Source organism: Berghia stephanieae, chromosome 8, assembly GCF_034508935.2.
Source record: "Berghia stephanieae isolate SIO BIC M18660-M18661 chromosome 8, UCSD_Bste_1.3, whole genome shotgun sequence".
NCBI classification, from domain to species: Eukaryota; Metazoa; Mollusca; class Gastropoda; order Nudibranchia; family Aeolidiidae; genus Berghia; species Berghia stephanieae.
The window spans coordinates 17,823,745-17,849,025 of NC_088367.1; the positions used below are offsets into that span (position 1 = coordinate 17,823,745).

At 35.2% G+C, this 25,281-nt stretch overlaps 1 protein-coding gene across 2 annotated transcripts; it reads right to left on the reverse strand.

Annotated features, from left to right (window-relative positions):
• Positions 1–258: 258 nt before the first annotated feature.
• Positions 259–24,862, reverse strand: LOC144978294 (cryptochrome-1-like). Of its 2 annotated transcripts, none has more exons than XM_078924149.1 (12): positions 24,773–24,862; positions 20,463–20,731; positions 18,120–18,314; positions 17,274–17,392; positions 16,829–16,983; positions 15,780–15,923; positions 14,546–14,710; positions 13,783–13,923; positions 12,826–12,977; positions 10,173–10,363; positions 9,053–9,112; positions 259–2,584 (listed from the first exon to the last, which is right to left on the reverse strand). In XM_078924149.1, the coding sequence occupies exons 2-12, from the start codon at positions 20,684–20,686 to the stop codon at positions 2,526–2,528; spliced, it is 1,605 nt and encodes a 534-aa protein (XP_078780275.1). In that variant the 5' UTR covers positions 20,687–20,731; positions 24,773–24,862; the 3' UTR covers positions 259–2,525. The 2 variants fall into 2 exon arrangements, with proteins under 2 accessions (XP_078780275.1, XP_078780276.1); XM_078924150.1 differs by having other exon boundaries at positions 2,509–2,584; positions 9,000–9,112.
• Between the last annotated feature and the right edge of the window lie 419 nt (positions 24,863–25,281).

Consider the following 25,281-nt stretch of genomic DNA (forward strand, 5'->3'; position numbering starts at 1 on the left):
TGCTTTTTGTGACACTTTGACTTTGGGGCAACCTCAGCACCAGAAAGATTATGTGATATTCAAAAGTCAATACGGAGCCTTATCTGTGAAAACTAGCACCAAAAGAAGAAATGGCGACTACCTGAAATGATAGAGAATACAAGCACGACTATCGCCAAAGGGAGTAATTTAAATTCTTGAAAGATACATTTCAACATTAAACAGTATATTTTTAAGGATGCTGAAATTTTTTAATAAAAACAAACATGAAGACGTTCGTTTATTATGCAACATATTTATTAGAATCATTAGGTTACAAGAAATCAAAACATGTTGCACATAAAAATAATCTTTAAAAATCTCAAACATAATATACCACCCGTATAGCAAGAACAAGTCAACATTAATGCATAATTACAGGTTATATACCAGACCATTCATAGTAAATGCATAGCATTCCAATTTTGCTAGCTTTCTGAAATACTGGATAGTGGGACAATATGAATCAATCTTCAGTACAGCTTGAAATAAGTACATTACTAAATCTGAGCTTTAACAAGTTGGCATAAATGGAATTCATGTCTTAATACAATGAGACGTAAATGTCCCTCTTTATGGTTACAAATTAAGGAGTTTTTAGAAACATTTGAAACTCGAGGCTTTAAGAAACATACAGTCATTCTATGGGAAACATAAATAATTACAAATTACCTTCATGTACTCACTACTTCTACTACTACTACTAATACTACTACTACTACTACTACTACTACTTACTAAAATGCGAAAATATGGTCTTGTGGTATGACACTCGTTTTTGGATCGGAAGGTCATGGGTTCAAAAAGGCTCGATGCACGTTTAGTGGTTATTGCTCTATATAAAAGCTCAAGTTTTTTACTAATCCTACTATTACAACTACTACTATTGCTGCTGCTGCTGCTACTGCTACTACTACTAACATCACTACTACTACTACCACTACTACAATTGTCACCCTAATCCCGAGTGTGACGCAGCTCAACGTCATACGCTCAAAATGATATCAAGATGTATCTTATAAATTGATTTTTTTTAAAAACCCCCAAAAAACCCCAGAAACAACAGATTTCAACAAACCATAACAAAATTATCACAAACTGGTTTACATTTCACTGCTATCAAAGGCTTAAAGGTTACAAATATGTAGATAAGGAATAATACCATTTTCATAATATCAATTGGTAATAGAAAATGCAATACAACAGAAGTGCAGAGATGCACAATTGTACATATTAATTAAAAACAAATTTTCATATCAGGAAAATACAAATTAAAAATCTAAATCGACAACAAAATAATTTTCCTTTAACAATATTGATACAAGCAATTGATTGGTAAGTTTTAAAATGACTGTTTGAACACAAGTTTGGCACTGTTAAAAAAAAAAAGAATAAAATTTAAAGCCATTATACAAAGCTGCAACCCAGAATGACTTTAATATAAATACTATTTTGACTTAAAAATCATGTTTTTCCGAAGTCAAAGAACATACATTAAAATACTTTCCTTTTCACAATTATTAATTATTTTTGCCCTGGTCTAGCTGCATTGAATTATGAGACAAGAGGAATTAAAAGTCTATGTGATGAAAGCCACAAGTAATGTGCAATTTGCACCACTAAATCATCAAGGAAAAAAAAAATCACGGAAAAAAAAACAACTTAAAAAAAAAAAATGGCTGTGGGGGGTAATTAAATCCGGGAAAATCCCAAGAAATAATGGGGTTGATAGATCAACATGCACAATTAAATCTTGTTTTGTTTTATTCTGGCGCATTGAAAAACCTTGCGGTATAACAATTAATGGAATAAATAAAAGATATATTAAGCACATTATTGTCCTTATTGTCATTAAGATCGCAATAGTCTATTTTGGTCGTATAACTGGAGGTATAAGAAGGTTTCATATACAAAAAAAATCTGATCAAAATCGACGAAAGTCTAGACTCCCCTGGCTCTGTGTTTTTCATAAAATTAAAGTGTGAAAAATTAACTAAAACAAAAGGACACTTTTTAAAAAGGCAGATCTGTGACTTGTCGAGGCAGTTGGCTAAAATGCTTAAGGGACATAAAAATAAAAATACAGATTTAGCTGCTCATTTGAGAAAAATATTTGTATCAACAAAAACATATAAATCTTTTTTTTTTTCTTTTCTGACTTTTCCTCTCAATCCAATGGCCAAAAGATTAGGTTTCATTTGAAGAAAAGAGAGAGTCTACATAAAGCTTTTGATAGCTGCAGTTGCATATGTTGAGAGTGAAACAGCTATTAGAAATTAGCAAAAGACATAACAAACTTACTTAGACGAAGATGAAATAAAGACAAATTCCATTTGGTACAATTAAAAAGCTGACTATATTTATTAACCACTTGCTTGACACACATAATTCAAATTGATGTTATGATGGCACAATTTATTTTTGTGCAAGTTGTCATTGCTTCAATACCTCAACGGATCTGAGTTCAACCAAATACAAGGTCCAATGCACAAAAAGGACACCATTTTTTAAATGTATATGTAAATCGTTTCCATACAGCCTTTCAATTTTAGATGCCATGTACGACCTACGGACAAAGTGAAACAAAGTAACTGTCACTACAATTGTGAACTGTTTTCTGTTAAAAGTATATTATTAAAATATATATATATATATTATTAATATTATACAATGTTATAACCTCAACTTTGTATTACTTGCTCCTTTGTTATATATTATTATAATATGTTCCTTGTTATTAATCATGCGAATTTGATTTCTCACGAATGTTTTGGTTCCATCAATAAAACAAGGGACTTAACGCTATCCTGTCTCAACCCTTGCAGGAAAACTAAACACAGACTTCATTTTTATTGTGCTCCTATATATATCGTCATTCATCTAAATTAATATCCTCCAGACACTCAAATAACCGATTCTTAACAGGTTATGGACCCAGGAACCTTGGAGAAGTTATATTTTCAACAATAGAATGGCAGGTAACCTATCAAAATAAATACAAATCAATTAAAGACAAACAAACCTATCAACGACAACCATAACAATAGCTCTCAGAATACCAATATTTTCGGGCGACGCACGTCAATATGAGTTATGGGAGATTAAATTTCTGGGTATGATGAGGATCAAGAAACTCCACACAATACTTGAAAATGATTCTGGTCCAACAACGGAAGAAAACGCCGAGGCCTTTGCTGAACTGGTACAGTGCTTGGACGACAGATCCCTATCACTCATTATCCGAGAGGCAAAAGATAAAGGGAAAGAAGCACTTACAATACTAAGAGATCATTACCAGCCTAAGGGAAAATCAACCATTATCTCGCTTTATCAACAATTGACCTCGCTCACATTAGCCCATGATGAAACCGTTACCGACTTCATCATCAGGGCAGAGACAGCAACCACCGCCCTAAGACAGGCAGGAGAGACCATCTCTGACTCGCTTCTGATATCAATGATATTGAAAGGTCTACCAAACACCTATCAATCCTTTGTTACTGTTACCACACAAAGAGAATCTCCACAAACTTTCTTGAGTTTAAAGAGAGCTTGAGAAATCAAGAAGAGTCCGTTAATAAAGACGATAACTCATCAACTGTAATGTCGTTTTACCAAAACAACCACAAATGGTGCTCGCACTGCAAGAGCACAACACACACAACGGATAAATGCTTTAAAAGGCAATCTGCAAGAAACACCAACCCCGTTCAGGTAAAAATCCAAAAGCAAATGAAATGTTTTGTTCAAAATGCAAAACACGCTCACACACCACATCTTCATGCAAGCGCTATTGTGACATCCATAAAACGGATACACATTGGACAAGTCAATGTCGAAGCAGAAACCAACCAACTCATCATCATGCCAAACAGGCAAATCTAAATGACTCCACACACAGCGGCTTCGCATTTTCGTTAAAACACACATTCAACAGTGATAACAGTGCTATCAATTCACTAGAACTAAAAACAAAACATTCAGGAAGTCTTCTAATCGACAGTGGTGCATCTATACATATCATCACCCAACATCACTTGTTCACTAATCTAAATAGCGCCTCCACACAAAACCATTCAATCGAATTAGCTGACGGTGGCAGGACTCAGGGTGTTGTTGAAGGACATGGTGACGCAATCGTCGAATTGACCGACACAAATGGAAATTCCAGACCGGTACTCCTCAAAAATGCATTCCTGGTACCAACATTCCGACAGAACATATTCTCAGTATCTGCTGCTACATTAAGCGGTGCTACAGTAAACTTCACTAAAGAATCTGGAACACTTCAAATTAATGGTCACACGTTTGACATACAGAAATCAAAAAACTTGTACTACATAAACACCATAAAGAAAACTTCTGCTCCATCTAAAACTCTTGAAAAGTGGCACAACATCTTAGGTCACTGCAATATCAACGACATCAAGAAACTCGCAGAAAACGGCGACATTACCATTTCAGATAGTAATTCAACACTACAATGCGAAGTATGCCTTCTTGGAAAGATGTGTAATGAAAGGAACCGACAGCCTGATGAAAGGGCACCCTCGCGACTTAGCAAAGTTCATTTGGACTTAGCTGGACCCATAGAACCAGCTACCAAAGACGGATTTCGATACGTGCTCATCTGCAATGATGATTTCTCTGGAGCCTCTTGCGTGTATCTTCTAAGGAATAAAAGCGATACACCGAAAGCATTTAGAAAATATCTTGCTGACATTTCCACCCTTGGTGTTGTAAAATGTGTTCGTACGGATGGTGGTGGAGAATTTATTTCAGGAGAGTTTCAAGATATTCTGCTGTCAAATAAAATCAAACACGAAAAATCAGCGCCGTACAGCCCGCACCAAAACGGAACAGCTGAGAGAGCATGGAGAACATTATTCGAGATGGCCAGATGCCTCCTAATCAATTCAAAACTACCTAAATCATTATGGTGTTATGCTTTGTTTATGTCTGTGTATATTCGCAATAGATGCTATAACAGAAGATTGGCAAGGACTCCCCTCGAAGCTCTTACAGGCAAAAAACCTGATTTTGAAAATTTAAAAGAATTTGGCCAAACATGTTTTGCCTAAAACCCAAGACAATTAGATGCAAGAGCTGAAAAGGGAATTTTTGTCGGATATGATAGAGATAGTCCAGCTTATATGATCTACTTTCCTGAAACTGAAATCAAAAAGAAAGTAAGAAATGTTAAATTCCAAACCACTGATCAGAATCCAAATACTAATTCAAATTCAAATGATTTCATTTATGTTGATGATAGACAAAATAAACCTGATCAAGAACAATATCCATTATTAACACCATATGATGATAATTCACATGAGGACATTATTTATCTTCCTCAAGCTCATTCAGATGAAAATAGAGATAATGAGATAAATACAAATGATGATGAGACAAACTCTAATGATGAAGAGTTAAACCTTGAAACAGAATCACAAAATAGTTCTAACAAAAGAACAAGAAACAAACCTAAACGTTTCAATGATTATTATTACATGTATAATGACAATGACTCGTTGAATTATGTTCATTTTTGCTATAATGTTTCAAATGTTATTCCTTTGCCAATGTCTTATGATGATGCTATTACATGCAATGATGCACTTAAATGGAAAAAGGCAATGGACGATGAAATGCATGCTTTGGGAGAGAACAATACTTTTGAATTAACTCACCTCCCTGAAAACAACACCAATTGGTGGATGTTGGGTGTTTACAACTAAAAATGGACCCAATGATGAAGTCCAATATAAAGCTAGATACGTAGCGATAGGATACTCACAAAATCATGGTATTGACTACCAAGAAACCTTCTCCACCACAGCACGCATAACATCTGTCCGAACAATGGCTCAAATTGCTGCTCAAAAGAAAATAGTCATCCACCAGCTGGATGTAAAATCGGCTTATCTCAACGCTCCAATAGATTGTGAGCTGTATGTCGAACAACCGAAAGGTTACGAAATGAAAAGTAAGTCTGGTAAGAAACTAGTATGTAAATTGAATAAGTCACTGTATGGTCTTAAACAAAGTGGCCGAAATTGGAACAAATTGCTCCATTCATTTCTATCTGACTTAGGATTTCAGCAATCTCAAGCAGACCCATGTGTTTACACTAAACTTTCAAATAATGAATTCACTATCATCTTATGCTATGTAGATGATTTATTGCTCATGTCAAAATCAAACACAATGATTACTTTCATTAAAGATAAACTTAAAGAAAGATTTAACATGAAAGACCTTGGAAGAGTATCAAACTTCCTAGGAATCGATTTCATTCATAGAGATGATATGATAATAATGAGCCAGGCAAACTACCTGAAGAAATTACTTGTAAAATTTGACATGCATAATTGCAAACCCAAATTCACCCCCAGTGAATTAAATGTTGATAAATTTGAAAGTGAAGAAGAAGCTGATGCTACTAGATACAGGGAAATAGTCGGCGGACTAATCTACGCCATGACATGCACAAGACCTGATTTGAGTTTTATTGTAACCAAACTTTCCCAGCATATACAGACCGAATTCGAACCATATGGTTATATCAAAACATGCCTTAAGGTATGTAAAGGCAACACTTGAAAGGCCATTGATTTTCAAGCGATACAAAAACCCTCTAAAATTACTTGGCTTTTGCGATGCAGATTGGGCCAATTCATTTGACAGAAAAAGTGTCACTGGTTTCACTTATCAGTTATCAATTGAGGGACCTCTGATTGCTTGGAAATCGAAGAAGCAAAATAGTGTTGCATTATCTACATGTGAAGCTGAATATATTTCTATGTCCACAGCTGCACATGAGGGTGTATTTCTGTTATCACTTCTCAATGACATGTCCCCTAATTCATTCTCTTCATTTCTTATGAATTCTGATAATCAATCTGCTATATCTTTAGCCAAAAATCCTGTGCAAAACCAGAGAAGCAAACATATTGACATAAGATATCATTATGTAAGAGATGTAATCAATCATGGTTTCATGGAAGTTTGTTATGTTCCATCAGAGCATAACATTGCTGATGCATTAACAAAGCCTATGACTAGAGTCAAGATTGAGAGTTTCAAATCCCTTGCTATCCCTTGATAGATAAGATAATAATTATAATGTATCAATATTTCCTTACCTAATTTTATTTTAGTACTATAACTATAAAAGAAACTTTTTAATATATTTTCTTTAAACTACAAAGCTGAGTTTAAGGGGGAGTGTTAAAAGTATATTATTAAAATATATACATATATATATATATATATATATATATATATATATATATATATATATATATATATATATATATATATATATATATATATATATATATTAATATTATACAATGTTATAACCTCAACTTTGTATTACTTGCTCCTTTGTTATATATTATTATAATATGTTCCTTTGTATTAATCATGCGAATTTGATTTCTCACGAATGTTTTGGTTCCATCAATAAAACAAGGGACTTAACTCTATCCTGTCTCAACCCTTGCAGGAAAACTAAACACAGACTTCATTTTTATTGTGCTCCTATATATATCGTCATTCATCTAAATGAATATCCTCCAGCCACTCAAATAACAACCGATTCTTAACATTTTCGTCATGCTGACTTCGTGTCACAGTCACAGTTACATGAGTCACCACCACTACCTGAGATGGTGACGTCAATTGCATCATCAGCAACAGGAGAAGACAATATTTTTGAAAAAATGCCTCGTGACTTTTTTCCCACTGGATCATCATTAAGAGATTATTTTTCCGTCGACGGTAACCTCATGACAACTGGTGAGATATCAACGACAAAAATCGTCAAATCTGTCAACAAGGAAGACGAGCAAGATGACGACACCCAAATAACTCCTCACCCACCAAGCACAAGTAAGGCAAGAAGCGCAATTGATGTACTTCAACGTTACATTCACTCACAAAAATTTGAAAAAAATGGATCACTATTTGAACTGCATCAAGGACTTGGGATTTGAGATAGATAAGTCAAATATTCTAAAATCAAAGCAATCTAAAATAACAAGTTTTTTTAGCAAGTAAAGTGTGTGAAGTCAAAATGTTTTGATCCTTTTGTAATTTCCTTCCATTGTGTCTGTATGTGAGTGTTTTTGAAATGTTAACTATTCTTGCCCATTTTAGATTGAATTTCTAAAAAAAAAAGATAATCTTACATACAGTAATATGTTAATCTGTTATTAAATCATTAGTATTACTGTTACTGTTATTAATATTACTGCTTGAATAATAAAATCAATTTTCAAAAAATCACAAACAAAAAACACAAGATTTCCGTGCTCAAGTGTATAAAGCAGAGCTGAAAGAGTAATTCTCACGGCTTTGTAATGACTCATATCCTGTTAAAAACAGCAACCAGAAAATATTAAAGATGTATGTGAGATGTAAAAATATATCACGTCTCACGAAAACCAGCAGAGAGTCATAGAAGTTTAGATTGTTCCCTGGATATTGAGAAAGCAGACTATATTTGACCTGTGTGGTCCATCAATGTCTCCTTGGGATTTGTATTTGCCCAGACATGGGCCTAACCGGAAGTGAAACATCATAAATTTCAAAATTAACCCTTTTAAGAGCCACCAAATAATTCAGATTGTTGTTATCTTACATTTTCCATTTGGAAGGACTGATGTATCGACATGATGTTTATATAGACATTTTACTGTGGCCCCAACGATGTCAATATATCCGTTCTCGACTGTATTGTGAAAAACACTTTAAAACCAACTCGAAGTCTGTGAAAAGATTGTGACTTCTGATCACAAATTAGGAAAATAAAGCTTTGAATTTAGTAGAAATCAGCACAAAAAAACTAATGCTACATTTCTGGCAACATCTGGAGTTGAGAATATGAATAATGGCTCATCTCAAACAAGCAATTAAAATTAAGCAATCATTGTCAATCAATCTTCTAAGATTTAACTTTAATCTCTAAAACGCACACTGGAGTTCTATGTTTTGAGTTTCTTCTGCACAAACCCATCTATTCCCTTACTTGTCCTTTTCTTGCTCTTCTCTACCTTCTTTCCATTATCTGAGTTGCTGTTTGAATTGTCTGTTAAAAAAAGGTAAAAAATATAGTTTACAAAAAATCATGGTTAAAAAAAAAGGTGAGCTTTTATATGACACAATGTCCAATTAATGTGCTCTAAGTATTTTCCAAGGGGTCCCAACCCAACAGTATCAGTAAAACTAAAACATGTCGTATGAGATATGCTTATAATATTCAAAAAAGAAAATCTAAAAAATAAAACTGAAAGCTCAAATCATCAGCAAAATAATCCAACCCAAATCTATAACCCTAACTTCTTAACCACGTTGCAAGAATGTTGTTCTATGCAATTCATATTCTTACTTGACTCTGTTATATAACGGTAGATTGCCAATGACAGAGTCCCATATTACAAAGAAGAAATTAAATTATAAAGTTTAATCTATAACTGATTTAATCTTCTATTTCAATTTTTTTGGTAAATATTTTTTCATCCTGTAAAGGAACTCTTTCTTTGAAAGGCAAGAATACCTGTGGATTGTTGTGCCATGTGAGCCAGAAATATATAACCAGAATTTTTTTTAATGAGCTTTTATAAAGCCCAATATCCACGCAACATACTCAAAGCAGTTTACAAAGTGTCCCTGACCAACAGCAACATGTAACATGTAGAACAAGACATGATGCTTGTTAGGCAATATTACAACATTTTTTTTATAGAGACAACGCTGTAAACAGCCAGGTACTCATTTTACACCCGAGTATGGTGAGAGTTATGCGATTAAAGAGCCTTTTCCAAGTACTCAACAATGTGCTGAGTGAGGCTCAAACCCAGGACCTTCCAATTCAAATGTGAGTGTCATACCACGATACCTAATAGCCACATGTGGTCACACTGCACAGCTGAAGCACATAAAACCTGGTACCTCCAAGTTAAAAAAAGACTAGTTCACATCACTATGTCAAGCTCTAACCTATAATACAATTTTCACTGATACAACAATATCAATCATGCAACTTATGTTTCAAAAGATGCTGTAATTGCTCTGCTTGATTAGTCCGTAGGTATAAGCAGATAAACAATGAGAAAAGATATCACTACAGCAACTACTTATCTAATTACCTTTTTTAGCTGCGTTGTAGGCCGCAGCCATTTTGCTAATGTTTGCCTTGCTAACTATGCTGTGGTCAACAATAGCTCTGGGATAATCCTTGCCAATGATACAACCAGCAGTCTGTTGCATAGTCAATGGAGCTGTCCACGGCTCATAGATGAACTTGGCAGGAAACTTTTTCACTTCAGGCACATACTTTCTAGAAATGAAAAATGATTTTACAGTCAGAATCTGTGTCTTTTTCTGTGCTTATACTTATAATGTCACTTTTTGTAGCTATCAACACACCACCTTCCCCGAGTTTACTGTCTTTACAAGAAGGTGGTAGATTCATATAATTCTCATTGAATATGTAATCACTCTCGATGTCATTATTGAGGTTTGTTTCTGTGGCAAGTATGATGCCAGGATTGTTTCTTTCAATTAATTGTTCCAGTTGCAGTTTCTTTCTGTGGCTAATGAGACTCTGGCAATTGACATTCATTAATATTCTTATTTTGTTTCTATCATCTTGGTTGTTAATATTGAAATCTGATACATTTGTGTGTTTTACATCTGTATGTGACTGGTGGAGGTTGTTACTTTATTAAGCTGTGTGAACTGTGTGGAGTTGTTGTATGAACTGTTACTCAGCAATGTGGAGTGGACTGGGTGAATGATAATGTGAACTGATGTCAAGATCAGCGGTTGGTAGTGTAATTACTGTTGTAAGTGGACGTTTCTTGAGTAGTTCTTGTTTGGTTTGTCTGAGTTTGGTTTTAGCATTTGTATTACTGTGTGTGTTAATGTTTACAAGAGTTGGTGCGGGTCGTGGTGAAATGTGTTGGTTGTTGTCCTATCTGAACACTAATTTTCCTTTGTTTTCTTTTGCCACCACGACTGCCTCGGCATGAATTGATCACACAAATAGAATAACTAAAATTAGCAAGCACAGTGAAAAAAATCATAGCTATGAATAAATTGAAGTTTAAAATGGCTTGTGTTGGGATATGCATAATAAAAATGATGAATAAATATAAACGTCACATTAAAATCCAATATAAACTATTTAGTCTGATGAACAAGATGCAAACATATACAGTAGAATTACTTTAAACCGAAATTTTGGGGACCTTCGAAACCATTTCGGTTTAAAGACATTTTGGTTTAAAGCAAGTTCCCATTTTGCGATTTTTTTCAAGGGTAGTAACTATTTTAAAAATTTGCTCATTTAATCGTATCATGGGTTTCCCCTTAACTTTTGGTAAAATGTGTAAAGCTAAAATAAGATCGAAAGTTATTGTGCGATAATTGATAATGAATGATGCGCATCTACTCAGAGGTGAAGTGAAATGGAAATGAAAAGGCGTGTCAATGCTAAGCTGTCTACTACACACCCCTCTTTTGTTGAAAAGCCATTAGGTTCAAAGGCCTAATTACATAGAACCCCCCCTCTCACACACACATTCAATCAAAGTGGAAATGAAATGGCATGTCAATGGTAAGTTGTCTACCACCCCCAAAGCATCAACACGAGCGAGAACATCTGGCTTGCGTGATTCTACACCCCAACTCCCCCTCTTTCCTCATTTTTCCCCTGCCAGTCACCCATTGTCTTCCTTTTCCAGTCTGCGATCGTGGTGCTGGCCAAACCCAAGTGCAGTGATTGAAGTGTTTGCCTACCCCCCACCGCTCACCTTCATCTTATACTTACGCTCTTTGTTTTAATATCGCCGGGCATTATTATGTGGGGCCACCTTCCCGAATTTTTGAAGAAAAATAGAGAGTTAGAGAGGGAGGGAGAGAGAGAGAGAGAGAGAGAGAGAGAGAGAGAGGGAGGGAGAGAGAGAAAGAGAGAGAGAGAGAGAGAGAGAGAGAGAGAGAGAGAGAGAAAAAGGGAATGTGCTCTCAAGTTGTTTCGGTTTAAAGAAAGTCCTTCTTAGAAGTATTTCGGTTCATCGTAAGAATTAGTACAAAGATAATGGAGAAACTAGTACAATTTATTCAATTCTTTGCGGTTTGAGGTATTTTTCTGTTTAGCTTCTTTCGGTTTAAAGTAATTTTACTGTAAAAAGATATAAGATTGATGGAGCTGTGTTAAGATCCGTCACTAAAATTAAAAATGATCACAGATATTGTAAAGAGAGAGTTGTTAAATAAAGATTATAAAGAGCTTATATTATGGTATCTACCATGGATTAACATTATATAAATGCAACTGTCTTTTTTTTTTTTTTCACACTGAGTCTATAATAATGTAGAGAGGGCTCTGTTTGATTCTTGCCATAATGAAAGTTAAGATTAACGAAACAATAAAAATATTTTACTTTTATAATAAAATAAGCTCAGAAATTAATGTTTAAAGTGATGTCTGATTATGCAAAATGAATTAGCCTTAACTTGATTGGAGCACACTGCTGAACAAGAATTAAAAATACATATGAAATCAGAAACTAAAACTGAGATTACTCCAACAAATTTATTTCACCTTATCATAGCCACAATCATTCCTTATAAAGTGATGATTTTAAAAGGCTATTCTTAAAAAATATCCGAAGAGTTTTAGCTAGTAAAAGACAAATTTGGAGGAAAAATTCAAATTTACACTGTACTCGTTCCCTTAAAAAAATGAGCACTAGATTGGTGTCTGTCTGTGTTTGCCTTTAGTTAAGTTAGTCTTACCTGATAAAATCCCCATTTGGATCTGTCTTTTTGCCAAAAGCGATTGGACTGTACACTCTAAAGTACTGGTGGAAGAAAGCAGATGCAGAGAGCCACATCCAGTTACCAGCATTCAAGCTCCAATCAGCATCTAGCAAAAGTTCCTCGAAAACCTGTGATTTTCAGAATTTGATGTTTAAAACAAAATGTTTTTCAAAGCGATTTTTTAAAAATCCACTAGACCTGCACTTGAAAGAGCTATTTCTTTATCTCACTCTTGTCTGGATTGGAATGAGTAAGTTCGTTTATATATTAATATAACACATGAGATGAACTTAATTTTAAAAGTGTAAAGCGCTTTGAAGCCAAGGCATAAAATGCTATATAAATACTCTTATTATTATTAATTATTATTCTAACAAAGTTGTGATGTCTACTTTTTATTATGTAAAGTCGTTCATGCCAATCCAGTCAAGATGGAATCTGTCACAACCCAGTGGAAACCTGATAATTTTTCTATCTTTCTAAGAATTTGATGGATGTTACTTTTTGTATGGATCATCTTCTCCTTCAAGTACCAAGTCTGTGCCAGACATCGGTGATCATGGTACACCATTCATCTCTCTGATCAGATAACCTCAGAAAACTAATATTATTATTCTCTTTCTTTGTCACCCAGCTGTTCAAACTATTCAAATATGTTTTTCTTGGTCTACCTTTACTCTTTCTATCTTCTATCTTTCCTTTCTTTTTTGTATGGATACTTGAACTAATTACAGAGATCTGAATTACATGGGACGAATTTTGGCACATTCCAAGATATTAGTGCAGCCTTTTTCAAGGACTCAACTAAGCGCCGAGCAAGGCTCGAATCGAGGACCTTCCAATCCGAAAGCAAGTGTCATACCACTAGACCACATATTTGTTTCATCATTTTAGTCTCGAGTTTGTAAAACTTTTTTCATAATTAAATTTTACCTTCATGCCTTCTTCCCAACTGACCCAGAGATCACCTCTGGTGAGAAAACAGGCGACAGCGTGTCTGGCCAAATGATGGATCCATCCTTCCTGTCGCAGCTGTCTCATGATGGCATCTATGAAGGGAAAACCTGTCTGACCCTGATTAAAAAAAAAATAATAATAACAATAATCAATTAAAGAAACGCTAAGAAGAGTTTTCTAACGACTCCAACCCTTTGCAAATAGTGATGAACAATCTGTTCTGTTGTGTATGCATGAAATATTTTTACAATGATATTTTGAAAGACCTTTTCATTTTAAAAATCTACTCGTCTTGTCATTTTTCTAACATTGAAATGTTTCCAGACCTGACCTCAGGGTTGACTTGACCTCAAGGGGAAAAAAACTTTCTCAATGGCCAACTGGATAAGGCATCTGAATTCAATCCCCATTTCAGTCACTTTTGAGTTTTCTTTTTTTCACCTTTGCATTAACCTCTAATTTTCTCATTAAACAGTTCAGACAGCATTATTTGTTTAAAAGAATATTTGTATTCCTTCAACAGAAGCCTTACACATGATATCTGATGCCTTAAGAAGTTGCAGTGTTATATGAAATGAATATAAGTATAAGATTTACAATTAAAAAAATGAGTTTGAAATGAAAAGTTTTTATAACAAAAACAAAAGAATTAATTGTGAATGGTTTTGGAAACTGGTCATTGATCTAGTTAAGAAAATCATTTCATCAATAACATAAAAATAGTAATAAGAATTCTCACATTTGACCATTTCTCGAGATATTCCGGATTGGAACTCCAAGGTATCTGTCTACAGACAGGGTTACCTTCCATTCTGTCAAAATTTGGAGTCACTGAACCAACAGTGTAGAAAAACTCTCTCCAAAGCAATTGGCCATGCAAGGATACAGGAGGCTGACTATGTTTCTAAAACAAAAATGAAAAGAAAAATAAAGCTTAGCTTGAAAAGAAAAAAAAGTGTGTGGACCAGTGTCTACAAAATTTATTTAATTTTTTTTTTCAGCACCTCTTACAAGAATTTAAATTATGTGTGGCTTTGATGGTGAAGAGGAACAGTATGTCTTGTTCGACTAAGTAAATAAGGAGGGTGCTTGTCAATGATAAAAACAGCAGGTCTGCTTATACAGTATCAGATGAAAATTTGAAAATTTGGTTTCAGTAGTCAGGGAATAAATTGATAAATTTACTTAGCACATTGAGCATGCTGAAATCATGGAAACATTCATATCTTTATATTTATTTATCTTATACAAATTGAATACCCTCTAAACCTGAGAATTTCGAAATAGTCGTTTTAGCTTTAAATTTAAACATCAGTAGTTCATGGAAAACAAAGGAACATAGAAAGAGAAAGTAAAGAGAAGGCAATGTGAGATTTAATGACATCATGCTGCATGGGTGCAATTAGGTTAGACCAAAAATGCCTGAAATCCATTTCCAACAAATTCAAAAGCTTCAAACTTATTTTTTATTATTGTGACCTATTGCCTTAAAATAGTATTATGTTGAGGTGATCTAAATGCCAGAAATAAATTAAAATTCATTTCAAAAAGCCAAAAATGTGGGTTAAGCCAGAAATCTTGCACTCATGATGCTGTGAAGAGGCGATGAAAATCAGAACCTCCTTTATAATGATCTCATATTTTTCTATCTTTGACAAGTCAATATTCATTAAGCAATTACGAAGCTTATGTTGTTCGTTTACAATTTCATAGAATGTTTAGATATGATGATTAACAGGCTCGGAGGTTAATTTAAGAGAGAGAGAGAGAGCGAGAGAGAGAGAAAGAAAGAGAGAGAGAGAGAGAGAGAGAGAGAGAGAGAGAGAGAGAGAGAGAGAGAGAGAGAGAGAGAGAGAGAGAGAGAGAGAGAGAGAGAGAGAGAGAGAGAGAGATAGAGATAGATATAGAACTTGCATGTCATCGAAAGCTTGAAAGTAAGAAGTCAATTTTGAATACATTTTACATTGTCTTACTTTGCCGTTGTAAACTTCAACAAGTTTATGATAAAACAGTCGTGATGATAAACAGCCAAACTTGAGGTAAGGAGACAGGACTGTTGTGCTTGAATTTAGGGCATTTGGTGATGTCTGAGGTTTCTCAAATGAACACACCCAGTTCTAGAATTAACACAAATGGGAATAAAAAATCATTGTTTACATGGGGAGGATTGGATTGCCCTTTCAGAGAAAACTTTTGGGTCATTCAGTTCTTCTCAGGATCTTTTTAAAAGTTTGATGCAAAATAATACATTCTGAGAATACTCAGAATACTCCCATAAGAAATTAGGAAATGTATCAGCACTTCCTCTCTTTTTTCCCCTTCAAATCCTAAAAATATTAAAATTTGCGTGTACTTTTGAACAATGGTTTATATGCACATGCATAACACATTTTAAGAAGTAAAATAATGTGATCATAACTCTAATGTTTATTAATTCAAAAACCAATATTTTTCAACAAAAATTTTTTAAGTTTCTTTAAAAATTTAATCTGTGACCCTAAGAAAAAACATAAGCAGTATTTTCCAATGACTTCATAGCGCTGTTTCCTTCTTTGTAGAAGAAATTCCTTCTTGGAAATAAAGTCGTGTCTGAGCTTCAAGCAGCTAGGTGTCTATTTTGATGTAAGTCAAGGTAAAAGCTCTCACCATGTTGTAGATACTATTCCTGTTTAGTTCAGTTGTAGATATATATTTTCTTCTTTTAGGTTGTGGCTGTGTGGTCTAGTGGTATGACACTCGCCTTCGAATCAGAAGGTCCTGGGTTCAAATCTGAGTGGTGCATGGTTGAGTCCTTGGAAAAGGCGCTTTATTCACATACTCTCACCATACTTGGGTGTAAAATGAGAACCTGGCCGTTAACGGCGTAGTCTCTGTTCGAAAAGAAATGTAACTTTGCCTATCGGCGTCATGTCTCGTCCTACATGTTAAATATTGCTGTTGGCTAGGGACCCTTTGTAAATAACTTTGAGCATGTTTAGAGGACATTGCACTCAAGTTTTTGAATAGAGGGTGGCAGTCTTACAATTTTCTTCATGTGTCTCTCCATCCTTTCCAAAGCTTCTGTCTCACCTCCAGGGTACAACAAAGGACCACAACTTCCTTCATCCCTGCCCAATTCTGCAAATGTTGGTACGCCAAACTCCTCTTCATGCGCTGCCAAAATAGGTGTTTTACAACCTAATAAGTAAAAGAAAAGATATTACAAACAACATCAACAACACCAACAATGATAATGATAATAGTATAGTTATAAAAATAATGATAATTGTAGCTGAGGTGACTACAGTTATAATGATGATGATAACGATGATAATAATACTGACGATGACAATAAGAATATGGCTTTCCTGGGAGATTTGATAGAGCACTATGAGGCACATTAAACATGGGAAATTTGTGGAAATGCCTTTGTATAATATGTTGACAACCATTCATACTTTAATTATATCTAAAATGCAGCCATATACCTTTGACATCATTAAGAGTTGGGGCATTGACTGGCTTGGCTGGAGATCCAAGCTTAGAGGCCACTGTCTGAAATCTTTGGTAGGTGAGGGGAGGACTTCCCCCATTGGCTTTTACAACACTGCAATGTTAAGAAATAAGAAAAAATGATGTTGTCATGGGATTTATGCAGAATGCATACTCTACAAACTGCATGGGGGTATTTTTGCTACACCTCCTCTATGGCAATGAATTAATCGAGTTCAAAGGTGTTAAAAAGAAGAAGTAGAAAAGGCAGAGGAAAAAAGTTACGGTAAGTTTGCTTTGCTTAGGTGACTATCAAATATATAAATGTGTCTCTTCCATATCTCCCTATGCTCATTTTCAATCCTTAGAATAGCCACCTCATATGAAAGTAAACAGACTCATAAACACAAATAAAAATGACTGTACTAATACTATAAACGAGATTGTTCCATTCAGAGTAATTATTATTTTGAGTCGATTGGGATATGCTTGATGGAGCTGGGGCCCTGAGTTTTATTATATTTATTCTTTTTCAAATATAGCACTTAATGTACAAGGATTCCAAGGCAACAGCAACATCTGACATGGCATGACACCTATAAGGTACTATTTTTATTTTTATTTTTTGAAGAGACAATGCTGTTACGGGCCAGATGCTCATTTTACATCTGAGTGTATTGGAAGAATGTGAGTAAAGCACATTTTTCAAATACTAAACTTTGCACTGCCCACAGCAGGACTCAATCTGTGGACCAACAGATCTGAAGCCAAGTGTGACACCACATGACCACAATGCCGCAGAATTAGAGATGCACTTTGCAATAAAAACAGGACTTGCATACCTCCCAGTGTCAAAGAGAGTGTGAGAGACACATTTAATGACCTCAATGCCGCGTTCTGTCAACTTGCTCTCCACATCCTTGTCACGTTTCACAGCATAGGGCTCTGTATCCACCTCAAAAGTCACACGAGAAATCTTCCACTTCTCACAAAGAATTTCCAATTGTTTGTCTGGTTTTCCTCTAACCACAAAAAGCCTGGAATGATTGCAAAATGAGTGGAAAAAAAATTAATTTATCGAATATACAATAAATATGAACATTGTCACGGTGTATTTCCAGATTTGTAATGCGCAATGCACTTGTACTTAACAATGCTTTGTTTAAACCCCCAACAGACCATATGGAACTATAATTTCCATTTTTTTAAAATACAATCACGTCACAAGGCATCCTTTTTGCACTAGCAGTCTTACAATTTCTGTCACTGCTTGGAGAAAAGTGTTTATTCAAACCAGAGTCAAGAGGGGTGTGTGTAAAGTGCCTTATCCAAGGACACGTCAGGGCCTGAATCTTGTTACTCTTCTGGTCACTGTCCACACTTTATAATACTTGGCTGTGTGAACTATGTGACAAGACTTAACATCGATGAGCCATCAATGCTGTGACTGAACAATTCAAGAAAAGTTTTATATTTGAAATTTGATTTTCAGTTTGGTACTGTCAACAACTAATTACCCAGCCATAATCTTTAAAGGGATCATATTATAATTATTTCTCTGACTTGTTTCAATCTATAACTAACAAAAATTCAAATAAAATGTTAAAATCTTGTGTTCCTCACGGAAATATGCATCTGTTTCTGACATAATCCAAAGTGTCTAACATCTTAAGAAATTAATGGCGGTGGATATGAAGCTCTTGATTTTAAGAATTTTTTTCTTGTCAGCATCCCAGAGAAACATCACCCCAATATGGCTGTCGTCTGCATTTTTTGCCAAATTGGGACCTAAAATTTGCCAAAATTTGGCCCAAAAAAGCCCAAATTTTGCCAATAAATTTGCCAAAAAGACCAATATTTGCTGAGGAGAACTAGGCGTTTCAGTAAAAATTAACACACGATACAGAAAAAAAAAAAAATATAAAAGACTATTTATTGCATTTAAAATGAAATGACTGTGAATAGCGTTGTTACAAAGATTTTAAAGGATCATTATCCGTAGAGAGTAGCTTCCCTTGGTTTGGGCCCAGGCACAGCCAGGCAAAGCTGCAACATTTCTCAAGTTTCGCACTTTTTTTCTTCGTTATTTTGTTTTCGCTTCTTTTTTTCCCCAAAATTTGCCACGTGATTTGCCAATTTTCCCAAAATTTGCCACGATTTGCCAATTTTGGGAAATTTGCCAAAATTTGTGGATCGCCCTGATATTTGCAGCCGCAAATTGCCATTTGCGGCCGCAAAAAATGCAGATGACAGATATGGTATACACTCAAATTTGTCAAATATTGAAATGACTTTTAAATGGACCAATAACAGTTATTTTTTTGTTTGTTTGTTTGTTGCTTTAGGTCTCTTCCAACACAATTGAGGTTATATGAGAGACCGCTGAAACAAAAAAACAAGCAATCTAACAAAAATAGTACAAATGTCAATCAAAAGCATAACCTAAAGATATCATAAGCTAAATTATAAATAACCAAGAACAAACAGGCAGAGGATTTACAGGAAAAAAAATATCCCCTGTCAAAAATACAATCACAAACCAAAGAAGCAGGATAGGCTAGTAAAGAGAAGAAGAAACGACATCACTATCGGATCGTACACCCATGCGAACATCATAGGTATATGATTCAAGGGTGATGCTCCCATCCAACCACCCGCAATAACAGTTAGACATGCAACATGATACGTATACAGTAAATAGAAACTCAAAAGGGAAACATATTTTTGACTTATAGAAAATTAGGGACATTAACTCAGCCCTAAAATCAGAATCCGTCCATTAACATTGTCCAACTATAAGCATGCTCTGTCTGATTCCTGAAGAATCATGCTTATAATTATAAATGTAGACACTGTGTTCAACAATTTAACTTTGTCTAACAATTTAGAAATAGTAAAACATAAATTTCACAATTACATGACATCTCATCATTCCGGATATTTCCTTTCCTTGAGAATCTGGATTTTTTGGGTGCAGATATATATAAAATTAGTAGTCAATAAGTCATTATCTAATAGGAACAAAAACTAAATTTCTAATGAAAACAAGAAAAAAACAAGCTTTGAAATAAACAAACACATACACACACACACAAACACACACACATAGACAATCGCTCTTGAGTTATTATTCTATTTAAATTGTTTATTATCAATTGAAATGTCATTGTTATCTAATTATGTACCTAAGGTTGAGAGACTTTAAACTGTTGTCCAAATCCTTGAGTGATTGCAATAAAAAACGCCATCGATTAACGCCAACTCTGCAATTTCCTGATTTGGCAAACCAGGGATCCAATATAAAAATGGGATAGATTTCTGATGCTTGCTCACATGCCTTAAGAAAAGCAGGGTTGTCATGTAGACGTAGTCCTTTCCTGAACCAATGAATGGACCTATGCTGGGTCATGATGGTGGATTACTGGGGATGCTGTTGTCACACTGTGGCCTTAAACTGAAAGAATAAGGAAAGCTTTAAGTCAATTATCAATTTAATAATAAAAATGAATGTCAACATCACATAACTTATGGTTATACTACAATCCTCCCTCCCCATGCTCAATATTCTATAACAAATCTCAATTAATGAAGTAAATGCCGACTTTTTGTGAGGAATGGAATTTTTTTTTCTGCATGAAAACATCTAGCTTGACCATATCATAATCATAGGTGAAAGTTAACAGGGATCAATTTGCCTGAAAAACAGACCGGTGAAGCCAGTTTGCCTGAAAAAGATGCTAATTTAATTTTTTGGGGATGCGACTCGTCGGTGGAGTGCCAACCTTCCCAGAGTAAAAATTGCATTTAATTCTATGGTCCTAAAAGTTTTGTTTTTTTTAAGCCAAAAAAGAAAAAAAAAGTATTTAGTCCGCATGATTGAAAACAAAATTTAAATAAAAGCTAACACCAAACCAACAGCAAAACAAATGATCTTCATCATTTAAACACTCATTAGCAGCAATCTCTAGTGATTACAGGATTACCTGGTTTATGGAGACACCAAGATAAGTCATCACTTTAAATTTGTATAGTAAAAGGCTCAGGAATTGCAATACCAAGGGCTATTACAATTCGAAACACCCCAAAGAAGTGATCAAGAGACCCCAACCATGATACTTGTTTTGATGCTAGTGTTGGTATAGGTTGTTGTAGCAATGATGCTCTAGTGGTCTTGGTGATAATGATGATGTGGTGGTGGTAGTAGCAGTGTCAATGGTGTGGTGGTGGGTATAGCAGTGGTGACTACTACTACTATTTTGATTCAAATATATGGGAAATATGCACCTATGTAATATACAAGTTGAATACCCCAAAAATAGTCTTGGTGCATATTTTTTAACCTACAACGTTCTTACAGCTCCCCATTTAATAATAATAATTTAAAGATTAGACTCATACAAAATATTAAAGAAAAAAATATATAAATTTAAACAATCAAAATAAAGTATATAAATTTTATTGTTAAAGGCAAAGGAAATAACCCATTTACATTTATGTTTATTGGCAATACAGCCCTTGAACGAAGGCTTTATTTTCACTTAACAAGTTCTATTTGAAGCTTAAATGAGATCTGAGACCATTTGAAGAATAAAATAAGCTTATATGCATAATTCAATGCAAATCTTCAAAAAATATTGTGAAAGGTTTTAGTGAAAACCTGCGTTTAATAACCAACTGAAAAGATAAGTATTGTACAAAATGTGACTGCTGTCAACAAACGAATGTATGACAGAAATAGTCTACACAGGATTGATGCACCGGTATTTCCTAGTATTAAAAGTTCCGGTGGTGCAATAATGATAAAGCCGACAGATGAGTCAAAATGCTTGCAGGCGATTATTATAATTACTAAAAACCGGAATTTCCGGCACATGACGGCGAACTTTCACCCATGATCATGCCACTGACATCAGTCAAACACAAACACACACGACTTATAAACAGTGCAACAAATTATGCATTTTTATCATTCATTGTTGAATTTGTTATCCACCTATTCAGATATAACGAAGAATCTTAAGATTTATAGTAATTGAAATTGTAATTGACTCCATCTCTAGTTTAAGTTATCACCAAGCGGTATGCGTTAACCTTAAATAACTTAAAGTCATCAGTGACAGTGGTTTCAATTTAGTTACTAATTTTTACTGCACGTATGCAAAAGCATTTCATACACCAAATTGCATTATCTACTGACACTTCTTATGGAATCTTTTTCTAAACAAACTTTTTTTTTAAACTGGTCTTTTTATTATGAACAAGATATGAAGTGAGTAGAAAAGTGCCAGAAGACAATAGAGAATAAAAATTTTTTTCGCGGCGGTGGTGGGGTTTGAATCTGCGACCTTATTGGTACGACAACTCCGCCTGGCAGGTGAGAGCGTGGCTCTACCGTGTGAGCTATCCACGAACACATTAAAATATTCGTTTCAAACCCAAAGTCATTTCTAGATCCCTCTCTCACCCACTTCTTGAGATCGCCGATTCGTTCACCACCATCGCGAAGTAATTTTGACCAGCAGTTAAGCTTAATAGCCAATATTCTCATCACAAACAGAATAAAAATTTTTTTATATCTTGTTGTTACCAACATGCTCCACTCACTTTTCTGAATTAAAAATTCACCCCATACACCGGAGCATACTCAATGTCTCAATCGTTTCTATGTTATATGTTTGTGATGAGAATATTGGCTATTAAGCTTAACTGCTGGTCAAAATTACTTCGCGATGGTGGTGAACGAATCGGCGATCTCAAGAAGTGGTTGAGAGAGGGATCTAGAAATGACTTTGGGTTTGAAACGAATATTTTAATGTGTTCGTGGATAGCTCACACGGTAGAGCCACGCTCTCACCTGCCAGGCGGAGTTGTCATACCAATAAGGTCGCAGGTTCAAACCCCACCACCGCCGCGAAAAAATTTTTTATTCTCTATTGTCTTCTGGCACTTTTCTACTCACTTCATATCTTGTTGTTACCAACATAAGTGCCTGCTCCACTCACTTTTCTGAATTAAAAATTCACCCCATACACCGGAGCATACTCAATGTCTCAATCGTTTCTATGTTATATGTTTGTGATGAGAATATTGGCTATTAAGCTTAACTGCTGGTCAAAATTACTTCGCGATGGTGGTGAACGAATCGGCGATCTCAAGAAGTGGGTGAGAGAGGGATCTAGAAATGACTTTGGGTTTGAAACGAATATTTTAATGTGTTCTTGGATAGCTCACACGGTAGAGCCACGCTCTCACCTGCCAGGCGGAGTTGTCGTACCAATAAGGTCGCAGGTTCAAACCCCACCACCGCCGCGAAAAAATTTTTTATTCTCTATTGTCTTCTGGCACTTTTCTACTCACTTCATATCTTGTTGTTACCAACATAAGTGCCTGCTCCACTCACTTTTCTGAATTAAAAATTCACCCCATACACCGGAGCATACTCAATGTCTCAATCGTTTCTATGTTATATGTTTGTGATGAGAATATTGGCTATTAAGCTTAACTGCTGGTCAAAATTACTTCGCGATGGTGGTGAACGAATCGGCGATCTCAAGAAGTGGGTGAGAGAGGGATCTAGAAATGACTTTGGGTTTGAAACGAATATTTTAATGTGTTCGTGGATAGCTCACACGGTAGAGCCACGCTCTCACCTGCCAGGCGGAGTTGTCGTACCAATAAGGTCGCAGGTTCAAACCCCACCACCGCCGCGAAAAAATTTTTATTCTCTATTGTCTTCTGGCACTTTTCTACTCACTTCATATCTTGTTGTTACCAACATAAGTGCCTGCTCCACTCACTTTTCTGAATTAAAAATTCACCCCATACACCGGAGCATACTCAATGTCTCAATCGTTTCTATGTTATATGTTTGTGATGAGAATATTGGCTATTAAGCTTAACTGCTGGTCAAAATTACTTCGCGATGGTGGTGAACGAATCGGCGATCTCAAGAAGTGGGTGAGAGAGGGATCTAGAAATGACTTTGGGTTTGAAACGAATATTTTAATGTGTTCGTGGATAGCTCACACGGTAGAGCCACGCTCTCACCTGCCAGGCGGAGTTGTCGTACCAATAAGGTCGCAGGTTCAAACCCCACCACCGCCGCGAAAAAATTTTTTATTCTCTATTGTCTTCTGGCACTTTTCTACTCACTTCACTTCTTTTTATTATGACGACATCCATTGAATTTGAATGATGATTGGCTTGAATCATGGACGATTTCGCAATCAAGGAATGAATCATGAAAATTTTCGAACCGAAATCATTGAAATTCATCAAGGATTGTCTTGTACCGAATATTGTTTTTTTTTTATATAGAAAACAAATGCATCTTCAAATCTAAACTGCTTTTGACGGTACCGGTAGGCGTTACGGTTTTTTTTTCTTTTTCTAGACTAAATGTATGGTGGACAACTTATACTGGAATAGGAGTGGCTAAAAAATGGGTCGGTTCAATCGGCCGGCCCACCTCTCTAATGTCTCTAATAGTAATTACCAGTTAGCACCCTCTGGAGATTCGATCTGTTCAGAGCACTCTAAACGCAAAGAAAATCTTTTGATATGAACCCTTGAAAGTGGTTAGAGTGTGTTTTGTTCTATCATATTGGTGCTTTTGAGTTTGATCTCACGAGTTTTCTGTGGCGCTGTTCACTTCGAATCAAGTTGGAAGTTGCATAAGTTTACTTTCACTTTCGTAATACCAACTTGCCAGACATGAACCCTGATTCCTGATTCAAAGCACTAAAATCAAAGATCAAGGAACCAATATAATTACTCTTTTGGTGCCTTGGTTTCCTATCGCCGTTGCGTTGTGTATAAGATATGAGATGTGCATGATGACAGTGATAGTGATTAATTAATAATATATTTTTTACGGCGATTCATTTATAAAATATTTCATATCATTACGAGATTAGAATATAGAAGTTGACGTCAGACTTCTGTTGTTGTTGGGTTTTTTTTTTTCAGTTTCTTTCTTCTTCTTTTCCCCCACAAAAGCAAAGG

Bases quoted from the DNA above. Each gene is read 5' to 3' on its own strand.
- LOC144978294 (XM_078924149.1), bottom strand. From the start codon at position 20,686: ATGACCCAGCATAGGTCCATTCATTGGTTCAGGAAAGGACTACGTCTA. The intron at 17,393-18,119 runs GTATGCAAGTCC...TTAACATTGCAG, and splicing joins ACTCTCTTTGACACTGGGAG to TGTTGTAAAAGCCAATGGGG. The intron at 15,924-16,828 runs GTAAGACTGCCA...TGTTAATTCTAG, and splicing joins AGAGACACATGAAGAAAATT to AACTGGGTGTGTTCATTTGA.